This window comes from Schistocerca serialis, chromosome 9, assembly GCF_023864345.2.
Source record: "Schistocerca serialis cubense isolate TAMUIC-IGC-003099 chromosome 9, iqSchSeri2.2, whole genome shotgun sequence".
Taxonomy (NCBI): Eukaryota; Metazoa; Arthropoda; class Insecta; order Orthoptera; family Acrididae; genus Schistocerca; species Schistocerca serialis.
Window position 1 is genome coordinate 177371973 of NC_064646.1, and position 13377 is coordinate 177385349.

Genomic DNA, 13377 nt, shown 5'->3' on the forward strand with positions numbered 1-13377 from the left:
TTCATTCAATTTGATGGTAATACTGTCTTCCTCTGCTCTTGGTTGACCTGTTTCTCTTTTAATAATATTCCAAATTGTTTTAATTTTATTATCAGAGTTGCTGATTTCAGACATGATACACATACTCCTGGATTTTTTAATAACTTTTCTTAATATAACACAGTAGTTTTTATAATTTTTGATAGTTTCTGGGTCACTACTCTTTCTTGCTGTCAGATACATTTCCCTTTTCCGGTTACAAGATATTTTTATACCCTTAGTAAGCCATGGTTTGTTACAAGGTTTCTTATGAGTATATTTAACTATTTTCTTGGGGAAGCAGTTTTCAAATGCATTTACAAAAATGTCATGAAATAAATTATATTTTAAATTGGCATCAGGTTCACGGTACACCTCATCCCAGTCTAACTGCTGTAGGCTTTCCCTGAAATTTGCAATTGTTAAATTGTTGACTGAACGTACTACTTTGAAGGACTGTTTAGTATTGCTGAATGGAGCTATGTCATATATTGTAACTAACTGTGCACCATGATCAGAAAGACCATTCTCAACAGGCTGAGCATTTATCTGGTTAAACTTATCTTGGTCTATAAAGAAGTTATCTATCAGTGAGCTGCTATCCTTTACCACCCGAGTAGGAAAATCAATAACGGGTGTCAAATTGAAAGAACCGAGTAATACTGCAAGGTCATTTTTCCTATTACCCTCTTTCAGAGAATCTACATTGAAGTCCCCACAAATAATAATTTGCTTCCCCCTGTCTGACAGATAGCACAACAAGGAGTCCAAATTTTTCAGAAATAGATGAAAATTTCCTGATGGGGACCTATATACAGTTACAATTATAAATGTGCCTTTATTTAATTTAAGCTCACAGGCACATGCTTCTATATGTTTCTCTACACAAAACTTTTTTGTTTCTATACTTTTTGCACAATGATAACTTTTGACATATATGGCAACTCCTCCTTTCTCCATATTTTCTCTCATTACATGTGCAGAGAGCTTATAACCACTTACATTTACCTTATCCATATCAGTAACAATGTGATGCTCAGACAGGCATAGTATATCTATTTCATTCTCAGCTTCTAAATCTTCCAAACAAACCAGAAGCTCATGTACTTTATTCTTTAAACTCCCAATATTTTATGAAATATACTTACATTATTTTTAATTATACTTTTATGAGAACCTTTCCTTGTTCTAACATTTGCAGTACTCTCCTGTCTGAGTTTCTCATTGTGCTTAGGCCTAGTTCCTATACCAGTGGTCACATGGTGTTCAGAGAGGCAGATTATGTCAATTGGGTTGGGTGACTTTAGTTCATCAATGCAATTACCTAGGACTGAGATACAACTTGGTGGAGATAAAATTTCTGGTGATTGGTGAAAATTTATAATTGATAGCTGTGATTGGTGATCCAATGTGCTAGAATTGTGCTGTTGAATTTCTTTCCTAAACTGAAGATTTGTTTCAATCCTGACCTCTCGTAGAACTTGACATCTTTCTGTCTTACCTATCCTAAAAAAGGTGCTGCTCCAACACCTGTAACCACTGGTATTTTACCATTCATGGCAGTGCCTCCCCCCCTTAAATTTCCTGCTATTACCCCAGCCAGTTTCCCCTTCCCTTTCCTGTTGAGATGTAGGCCGTGCCTGGTATAGTCCCACCTACTGAGATAATCAACAGGAACCACACCAATATGAGCCCCCGCACCCGACACAAGCAGCCGTTCCAACTCCAAATTAACTCTCCCAACAGAAGAGTTCAGATGAGGCCGGTCATGGCGTCTCAGGACAGATACAAATTCAACATTGGTGTGTCTCGATGCCGACGCAATCTTTACCAGGTCACACTCTATACTGTACCCAGGATCTCTGTCGATGCTGTTCCCTGGCCCTCCCACAATAACCACGGTGTCTTCCCTGGTAAATCCTTTACAGAGTGAACCTAAATCCTCTGTCACCTGATCCAGACTAGCACTTGGTTTGAAAAAATTTGTGACCTGGTATTCTGGTCCTAATTCCTCCTGCAGAAGTTGGCCTACACCTCTGGCATGAGAACTGCCTAACAACAAAACTTTCTTCCTTTTCGATGACTTTCCTACATTCTTTTTCAATTTCCTATTGAAAGTTTGTTGTGTCCTGTCTACACCTACCTCTGCTTGAGGCTCATCAGTTTCTAACTGAAGCAACAGGTCAAACTTATTTTTGACATTCACCACAAAACTGTCAGAGGCAACAGACTTGCCTCAGTCCCTTCTCAACGGTCTCCTTTTCATAATCTTTGGCTCTTACAACTACAGTCTGGTTCCTGTAGAAGTGGTAGATCACTTTGGCTCCTTGTATTTTATCCTTGCTATCTTCATAATTTCAAAGAGTGTGTTCCAGTCAACATTGTCACTCATTTGAGATCTACAAATGCTTTAAATGTAAAATTGCCTTTCTTTAACTCATTTTCTAAGTCCAGTCTTACGGTCAGTATTGCCTTGCATATTTCTACATTTCTCTGGAAATCCAAACTGAACTTCCCAAAGGTTATCTTCCACAAAATTCTCCATTAATTTGCAAATAACTCATGCCATTTTACCACCTTGAATTACTAAAATGATGGTATGGTAATAATTACACATGCTTCTTTGTAACTGGAATTATTACATTCTTCTTGAAGTAGGAGAGAGTTTACCTGTCACATTTATCTTCCAAACCAGGTAGAATAGTCCTATCATGGTTTACTCTCCTAAATATGCATTTACACTTGTGTGCCTTGCACTTGTTTGCCATGTCCTAGTTTGCCAGGCATGTGTGTAGCTCCATCCGTATTGTTCAATATGTGTCACTTCATTTACACGTAGATAGAACTACACTCACTGTTCCAGTGATCAAGCTGTCCACATTGCTAGAAGCAACTGTCACCACAGCAGTATATTTTGAAGCAAGGATGAAATCACAGAAAGAAGTGCAACACTGGGCTAATTAATACCTTTTGTGAAACACGTGTGAACCCTGTGAGACAGAATGATGGCAAGGAGTATTCTGTTTCATAATTGTATTCGTTCATGATTTCAAGGCAATACTTCATTCTTTTGGACCACTGATAGTAAAGAAAAATACAAAGACACTATACCACTAGCGACAAGATTAGCTCTGACACTTTGAATTCTTGCTATGGGAATAGTTACCTCAGTTTGAAGTTATAGTTCAAGTATAAAAATCTATCACAATCCAAGTTCTGTTCAAATCTCTGGAAAACTATATCAAGCCAAGTTGTTGACCGCTGAATGTGTCTTTCTCTGAAAAGCAAAACACTTATTTGATGTTTAAATCTTACAGTCAAGAGTCCAAGAATATTTGAATATTTAACACTGTAGAGGAATATGGAATGGAAGCACTTACGGGATAACACATTTCTTTCCATTTTCAGTAGTATGTTTTTGTTAGTGCATGGCAGCCTTTTTTTTGGGTGTGGTGGGGATAGATTTTTTTTTTGTCTGAAGTCTTTAGTTTTGTTTTTGAGTTTCTTTTAAGTTTAACAACAGCCTCCAAATTATAGACAGGGATGGTTGAACGTAGTGGGAGATTTTGAACTGAGCTGGAATTTCCTGCACTGTTTGATGGCTTTGGGTGGCAAACATATGGTTCTGCAGCACCTGTGCAACTGAGGAAGCCACTGTTACAATTATAAGAAGGATTTTAGGGTTCTTTTATTTATTCTTCTTGATGAAAACTATTTGTGAATAAAGCAGCTCGTAAAGGAACAAGGACTGCTTCGGCACAACAAGAGTCACGCAATCACTCCTGCTCTTCTTCAACACTTACGAGTTAGAAGTAGGAGTAGGAATGAAGGCTTCTTATTTTGTTCAGGTTAGCCATTGTTGTTTCTAAATTGTACTTATTTGTGAGAAACTGCTCATAATTTTGTTTCACAGTGTCTTTATACATTACAAAATTAATTTAACACAAACAAGGAAATGCACAGTTATGCTCTTCAAATTGTAAAATCATTTGACCAAAGTGATAATGCAAATGCAAATTTGAATGTGTGCAAAGTACTGTCTTTTAATAGTGAGATTTAGTAAAACAAAGCACTAATGGTGAGGACTGTGGACAGGCATCCAACTGTTTGAAGTGAACCAAGTGGGTTTTGTTATGAAGTGTTCCACTCCATGCATGATCTGTCATCCAGTTGTTAGGTGTGCTAACTTTTACCTTAAAAATATCTTCATCTGCACATGCATACATGCTCCACAAACCATCATACAGTGCATGGCAGAGGATACCTTGTAGCATTACTAGTTATTTCCTTTCCTGTTCCTCTCGCAAATAGAGCGAGGGTAAATGATTGATGAGAAGCCTCCGTACAAGCCTCAATTTCTCAATTTTTATCCTCATGGACTTTACACAAAACATTTATTGGCAGCAGTAGAATCGTTCTGCAGCTGGTCTCAAATGCTGTTTCTCTAAATTTCCACAACAGTGCCTTGCCGAAAGAGCATCATCTTTCTCCAGGAACTCCCATTTGAGTTCATGAAGTGTCTCCATTATATGTGTGTGCTGATTGAACCTACCGATAACAAATCAAGCAGCACATCACAGAATCATTCTGATGTTTTCCTTTAATTCGACCTGGTGGTGAACCCAAGCACTAACAGTACTCAAGAATGGGTTATACTACCATTCTATAATGCTGCCTCCTTGATGTATGAGCTACATTTTCCCAAAATTCTCCCAATAAAACAAAGCTGAGCATTCACCTTACCTACTAACAATCTGATGTGCTCATTCCATTTCATATCACTTTGCAACATTGCGCATAGATTTAATCGATGTGACTGAGTTAAACTGCACCCTCCTCATGCTATATCCAAACATTAGAGGGTTCTTTTTCCTACTCACCTGCATTAACTCCCATTTTTCTACATTTAGGGCAAGCTACCACTCATCGCACCGACTAGAAATTTTGTCGAAAACATTTTTATACTCCTAGAGCCATTCACCGATGACACCTTTCCATAGACCGCAGTTTCATCAGCAAAGAGCTATAAATTGGTGCTCATCCTTCCCTCCAGGCCATTTATGTATGCAGACAATAAAAGTGGTCCTATCACTCTTCCCTGGCCACTCCTAACAGTACCCTTATCTCCGACGACCGCCCACGGTCGAAGCAAATGTACCGGTTTCTATTACTTAGGAAGTCTTCAAGTCACTCACATATCTGGGAACCTATTCTATATTCTCATACCTTCCTTAAGTTTGCAGTGGGGCATCATGTCATACGCTTTTTGGAAATCTAGCAATATGGAATCTGCCTCCTGTTGCCCGTCATCCATGGTTTGCAGCAGGATCTCCTGTGAGAAAAGATCAAGCTGAGTTCTGTATGACTAATGCTTTCTAAAACTACGCTTATTTGTGGACAGAAGCGTTTCTGACTCAAGGAAATGCTTTATATTCAAAATGAGAATGTGTTCAAGGATTCTGCAGCAAATGGATGTTAAGGATATTAGTCTCTAATTTTGTCAGATAGTTCTTTTATCCTTGTTATATACATGAGGCACCTTTGCTTTTCTTCCAGTCAGTTGGGACTTTGCACTTGGCGTAAGATTTGTGCAAGTGCAAGCTACGTAAGTGGCCCATGGCGAAGAATAATCTTTATAAAACCAAACTTAAATTCCATCCTGACCTCGTTACTTATTTGTTTTCAACTCTTTCATTCAGTTGCTTCTCAATGGCAGCAATGCCTATTTCTGTCTCTTCCATACAAGAGTCTGTATAATAGTCCAATGGTAGCATGTACGTACGATCCTCCTGCATGAATGATATTTTCAATGTGAAAATTAATGCTCCTCCTACGTGGATGATATTTTGAATGTGAAAATTAAAACTCCAAATTTACTTTGGGTATATTCTGTTGCCAAACCAGACTGGTCAATGAGTGACTGAATTGAAACCTTCAAATCCACTGAGAAAATTTTACTTAGGTCCTTAATTTTCTTGGTTTCTCAATGAGATCCTTCCCTAGTATATGCGGTGGAAGTTGTCTGCTTCGCGAATCAGTCTTTTTATAGACACACAAATGTTTACCAACTTTCCCCTGATGACATTTCTGCGTTATTTTTTGAACCTAGAATGCAACAATCTCTCATTCTTCAGTATTGTCTGAATTTTGTTCTGAAACCATGTTGGATCTTTTCCACTAATCCACTTATTTGGCACATATTTCTCCACAGAAGGTTTTAAAATCAGTTTAAACATTGCCCATACTTTTTCTATGGCCATCATACTGGAATTAAGAACAATGCGAACGGCTGCTAATTTGCTCTTTCCTGAATAAAATCTCTCCTAGTCTTCTTGATGGATTTATTAATTTCAGTAACCACAACCTTAGGTTGGTGGCATTCTACAGAACCATTAATGCAGCTCAAGGAAGATAGGACCACCTTCCCAATCATCCACTAGGGTAATTCTTGTGTAGTGCATCCACACTGCAGTGTTGGGCATCATCCACATGAGTAGGCCGGTGTGAAATGATGTCTAAGTTCAGGCAGGGTCCCAGTGTCAAGGGGCATAATGTGGAAGCCATGCCCATGGTTATGGGCGAAAACCTTAATGGCACCTTTGGCAGAGGAGACTTTCAGAATGGCTGATGAGGCAACCCATACTCCCTGGGGATAATTAGAAGAGGACACTACTGCCTCGTGGAGAAGAGGGGCCTTCAAAGCCTAAGGGAATAAACCCTGAAAGAAAATCCTCATCTGTGTTAGGCTTTGTCAACTGCTGAGCAAATATATACCGCTTTCATACCTAAACCAAGCCTCAGATGGAAGAATGAATTAAACAAAATACGTGACAGTTCTTCTAATACTACTTGAACTAATGAGGAAAAAATGCCTGTTGCTCATTGAAGATACCGAAAGACCCAAAACCCTCCCAAAAAGAAATGACTGAAAATTGGTACACTCAATATCCTCATTCTCACCAACAAATGTGAAGAACTAGTAATAAAACTGTGGGAAGAAATCACTGAGAAACAGATGTCTGCTGTACTGGAGTAGTAACAACAGTGACTTAAAACATGGAGCCAGCCTCACCCTCCATAAAGATATAGAAATACAGACATATGTCAAATACGTGAGTGACAGGATCATTCAGATGAGACTAAGGGCTGGTAATAAACAGCGTGCTGTTTTGCAAGTATATGCATCACAGACAGGATGTACCATGGAGCAGAAAGAGCATTTTTCTTAATGAACTTTAAGAAAAAATAACAGAGAAGGAGATAACCTAATTGATTTCTGTGTGCAAAACAACTTACCTGTAATGGGATATAGCTGGAAGGGCGAGTTACAGGCTAAAATGGACTTCATCATTACAGATAGAAAAAGTGGTCGTACGTTAAAGATGTTAAAGTCATACTCAGTGAGGCCTAGATGGCGACCACTGGCTATTAATTGCTGACCTAAAATGTTCAAATGCCAAAATTTAAACAAAACAGAATGCCAAGGATTAAGACTTGGCTGTTGAAGGCATGGAAAAGAAAAGAACCTATGAAGCAAGAATAACAGCCAAATTACCCAAAACTGAGAAAGGTGGAGTAGACGGAAAAAATGAGTGCCACATCATAAGAGAAGGAAACATCTTAGGGAAAGATCAGGCGAAGACAACAGAAAAAGATAGGAACATACTGAAAGAAAATTAGATCATGAGAAACAAAAACAGATGACAGCCAAAATGAATAAGCATCATGCACAGGAATACCAGAGAAAGAAACTAGTTGTAAAAAGACTGATCCAGAAAGAAAAGGAAAAGTGCTGGGAGGACTTTACTACAAGGATAGAGGAAGACTGTCGGGGAAGTAGGAAATTACTATACAACATACTAAAGGGTTAACGAAATGAATCTGTAAACATCCTTGCACTGGAAACAGATGACAATAACTTAATATGAACAAATGAAGAGGTTGGGGTTGAAATGAAAAAGTACTTCAACATGCTGTTAAATGGAGATGGTAACAACACAACCATCAACAACTATAGAGTAATTAATGAAGTCCAAATCAACAGACACCTGTTAATATGGTATGAGGTAGAAACAGCATTAAAGAGCATTTGTGTAGTGTAAAGTCGACAAGGTTTGATGATCTCAGATCAGATATGAACAAGGAAGCTGGAATATATGCTTAAATTGGCTATACAGAGTGATTTGTGAAGAAAACAAACACCCACAAGTTTGGAGTAAAGGAGATCATTCCCCCTCTGCTCAAAAAGGGCAACAGACAAAAATTTGGAAATTACAGAGGCATCATGCTGCTGTCACATACCCTAAAGCAGTCAGAAAAGATCGTAGAAATGAGACTTGGAAAGATAATAGAACCTTTGCTTGAGGATGAACAACATGGATTCAGGAAAGACCAAGGCACTATGGATCTTATTTTTGCAGTATGAATGCTGACAGAGAAGTACTGGGAATATGGAAGAAATCCTGTGATTGTATTAGTTGACATGAGATATGGGAATGTCTGAACGACCTAAAGGTGCCAAGGTACCTAACTGATTAAGTCAAGATGCTATACCCAAAGTGTTACAGCTGTGTCCAGATATGCAACAAATGATCAGAATGGTCTGAAACAAAGAGGTGTCCAACAAGGAAGTGTCTATCGCCCCTCCTGTTTATAGTAGTAATGGACAAGATCATAAAAGTTATCAAGAAATAGACAGCGAACCAAATGCACTCGTTTTTGCTGATGATTTGATAGCTTGGGGAGAGAGAAGCTGAAGTGCAGAAGCAACTTAATGACTGGAACACCACATTAAAAAATTTCGGACTACAAATAAACAAAACAAAGATAGTAAAAATGAGCATCAACAGACAAGGAACAACCTCAAATACATATCTAGGAGGAGTCAACGTAGAATCTTTTTCGCATTTCGATCACAAAAGCCATCACCAGGAAGTACTCAGCAGGATACAGAAAGCATCCAATTTTCAGTCTAATCAGAAATCTTCTCTGGGATGATAAAATGCCACAAAAAGCAAAAGTGACCGTGTACCACATTCATTTTGTACCAATGCCTACATATGGTTTAGATACACAGATCCTACTAAACAAAGCCTTCAGCAGAATTCAGGCAGCAGAAATGAGATTCATTAGAACTATGAATCAAATAACTAGAAAGGACAAAATCAGGAATGTGGTGAATGGAATAACAGGTACTGAAGATCCTGTTACCTGTGTCATAAAAAAAAATGCAGGCTTCAGAGGTATGGGCACATAATGAGAATGAATAGCAAAAGACATAGCAAAAGACCTGCCAAAAAGTATTTCAACCTGAACCTTGCAGGAAAAGACCATTGGGAAGACCAAGGAAAGGCTGGATACAGACTGTAAGATCAGATATGGAGGAGAAAGGACACAAATGGGAAGCTGTACTGTAACAGAAGATGGATAAAGACAGAAGGAGATGGCAAGCACTTTTACACCACACCCAGGAAACTGGAGTAAAAAAACAATTATGGTGATACAAGAACTATTGTTATGGCGATATCATGATCATTAAACCATCTTTATACTGACACTGCCGGTAAGGTCAGGCCTGTTTGTAGCTATTAGGTCTAAAATATTTCCATTGTGTGTCTCTATTCAAAAGACAGTTTTCAGAAAATGTGTTCAGAACTGTTTCACAAGACTGTCTGTCCTTACCATCTGTAATGAATCCATAGAAATCCCCATCTACACTCAATAGGTTAATTTGCTTCCAGTTAACACTGCTTGATTGTGGCACTTCTGCACTACTTATGTTGCATTTTGTTTGAATTATTCTACAACAGCTACGGTGGAACAATGTCAACATTGTTACAATGGAAATAATAATGCTGTTTTATTAAAAACTGAAACTGCTGCAAAATCTTTAGTAAATTAGTGAATAACAGTCAAAGTATATAGAAGACTGTTGTATTGGATGAATTTCTCAATGTTTTGCAGTACTGCTTACGTCCATAGTATAGAAAATTGAATGTTTGAAAAACATTTTGACAAGTAATTACATTATTTAAATAATATGTAATATTTATCCACAATTAGTAGAATGCCATTGCACTAATGGCTGAAATATAATACAAATGAAGAGTACAATTTCTTTAAAAAATTTTACAGACAAAATACACTTTCCTGACTTATCATAATTTCTTGACGATGTAAAATGTTTGCACAAAAATTTGATTTGTATAATAAAAATGGCCTATTTAGTTAGTGCCAATACACTTAATAAGAAAGATTTATAATGTCTGTTATACTATATCAAATACTATTATACACAGCAGCAGCACATATCTCAGCACACTCCTTTCTGATATCTAAGTGCCAATGAGTTAACTGGTGCAGGTGGCCTCACAACATGTACTGGTGGTCCTGAACCAATTGTTACTGGATCTGCAAAAACCCTTGATTTTGGAGGAAATGGACCTAAACGTTTACTCCCAGCATTGGTAAGTGGTACAGTCACAGAAACTATGGACTTATTTAATTTTGGTTCTTGTGATTGCACTTTGTCCAACCTAACCATAGGACACTTCTGCTCTTTGTGAGAAGCATGCATACAATTTTTTTCAACTGGCCTGTTAAAAAATGATGCACATTTAGAACTAGTTTTACCAGCACTGACACTCCCCAACAGAGTTTTAAGAGATTTGTCACAGTCTCCAACACCTTTTGCAGATTTAGAATGGCTGGGCATCTTTTTCCTCCTTGCAAAATTTACATCCACTTGTCCACTAGCAATATCCATGTCCATTCCACCACGAAGTCGAGACTCATTCCCCTGGCCTGCGTTTTTTGTCTGTTCTGTCTCTTCCTTAGCACTATTTATTTTATTTTCTCCCCCATATGCTTCACTATACAAGTTGCTTGGCGTGATGTAATCCACTTCCCCATAGTCTTTCTCACCTTCCTTGTCATTATTTTGGCGTGATGTAAAACCACAGCTATTACTTTCTGTAAATAGGACAGGTGATGTAATAATTGGTTTTTTATAACTGAAAAAGTCCTCTGCAGCTGGTGGTTGGGGTGGCTCTGATAGCAAGCATATTTCACATCTACTGTGACCTTCATGATCTTCTAGGACTGGCTTTGCCCTGTAGCGGCTGTTCACAACAAAGCGATGAACACCTGTATAAAAAGAAAATTATTTAGTGAACCGAAGAATTAAGTTCAATGATTATTTTAAAGAAAATATAACATTTTCTCTTAGTTCTTAATATACTCTTCTTAAGCAAACATGTTCTGTGCCAACATCAACAACATATTTTAAAGTACGCGATTAACACAGTCATCTGTTAATAAACTTTGATTTCTGATTTAGAGAAGATCTCACTTGACAATCAAACTCAAAACTTTGATACAACAGACAAAACAGCTGCCTCAAGAATAAAGTAGCAGCAGCAGCATGGGAAAGCTATGTTACAGAGAATCTACAAAAAATACAAAATAAAAAGGTGAGTGCAAATAATAATAATAATAATAATAAACCCCGTGGAGTCTCGGGGAAAAGAATAGGCCTTCGGTATGTTCTGCCAGTCGTAAAAGGCGATGAAAAGAACAAACCACTAATAGGGCTAACCCCCCTTTTAGTGTAATTAGTTGGCTCAGGACAGAACTAATGAAGCCTCGGACAAGCGCTGTCATGGTCGGGGACGATATTTGATCCCTATGCCCGTCCACAATGGTAACGACACTGCTAGCCACACGGAAAATGATTTAAATCCAAATAGAGGTGTTTTGCAGGATATGCTTCCCGCAACAACCCTAGAAGGAAAACAAAGACAGAGGATGAGATGCTCAGATGAAGTTAACCAGCACCTCTTGTTCTGTTATTACCAAGCAACAAACTTAGGAACCAACACAACAGGATACAGATCACAAGTATACACAACACTTACTACCAGATACCCAGAATTAAAATTTTTAACAGAACAACGACTAGCTGATCAGATCCGTGTAGTAATCAAAAATAACAGGATACCCCAGTCAGAATTAGAAAACATCAAACAACAAGTACAACAAATACTGGAACAAAATAATGTGCAATCAGAAGAAGAAGAAAATGCAGTAACGGACTCAAACATCCCAGAGCAAACAAACAAAGAACAACACACATCAATTAAACAATCAGAGGAAAACGAAAACTTAAGACAGCCACCAGAACAAGCACAAATAGAACGCGAAGTGACACACACATTACATATAGAAGAAAAATTTCAGCTGACATATATAGAATACAAAGACACAAATACAGACATTAGACCATTCTTGCATGTACCCCCAAATAACCCCCACGTCGAAGCAACAATAACAACTATCAACACAATCATACACAACAAAATAAATGAAAATACAACTATAGAAGAGTAACAACTATCAACACAATCATACACAACAAAATAAATGAAAATACAACTATAGAAGAGTAACAACTATCAACACAATCATACACAACAAAATAAATGAAAATACAACTATAGAAGAGTAACAACTATCAACACAATCATACACAACAAAATAAATGAAAATACAACTATAGAAGAGTAACAACTACTGGTTTATATAGGAGCACTCACTACACTAAATATACACACTAGGCAGAGATCAGAACCAACACACACACAGAAAAAACACACAGAAGAAACACACAGAAGAAACACACAAAACCAGCATGGCAACACAGGCTACAGATAAGAATAGAAAAACTGAGAAAAGACATCGGACAGCTAACACAATTTATAAGAAATGAAATATCAGACAAAAAACGAAAAAGTTTAGGTAAAATCTCACAACAAGAAGTGACAGAGCAATTAGATGAAAAGAAGCAGAAATTACAAGCATTGGCCAAATGACTTAGAAGATGCAAAAAAAGTGAAAATAAAAGGAAACAAAACCAAACATTCAACACAAACCAAAAGAAATTTTACCAGACAATAGATAACACACACATTAAAACAGACAATCCACCAAACGTAACAGACATGGAACACTTCTGGAGCAACATATGGTCAAACCCGGTACTACATAACAGACATGCACGGTGGATACAAGCAGAAACAGACCTATGCCTGAAGTGACAATTTTGCAACATGAAGTCAACCGAGCAATTAATTCTACGCACAATTGGAAAGCCCCTGGAAAAGATAAAATAGCAAATTTCTGGCTAAAGAAGTTCACCTCAACACATTCACATCTAACTAAATTATTTAACAGTTACATTGCAGACCCATACACAGTCCCTGACACACTTACACATGGAATAACTTATCTGAAACCTAAAGATCAAGCAGACACAGCAAACCCAGCAAAATATCGCCCCATAACATGCCTACCAACAATATA

At 37.7% G+C, this 13377-nt stretch overlaps 1 protein-coding gene across 1 annotated transcript in view; it reads right to left on the reverse strand.

The window, feature by feature from the left end:
* Positions 1-10093: 10093 nt before the first annotated feature.
* The window catches only part of LOC126418516 (uncharacterized), an 80609-nt gene continuing 77325 nt past the window's right edge, over positions 10094-13377 (reverse strand). Inside the window, exon 4 of the mRNA XM_050085317.1 lies at positions 10094-11163. Coding sequence (XP_049941274.1) covers positions 10331-11163 — 833 coding nt within the window. The 3' untranslated portion in view covers positions 10094-10330. The remainder of the gene's footprint in view (positions 11164-13377) is intronic.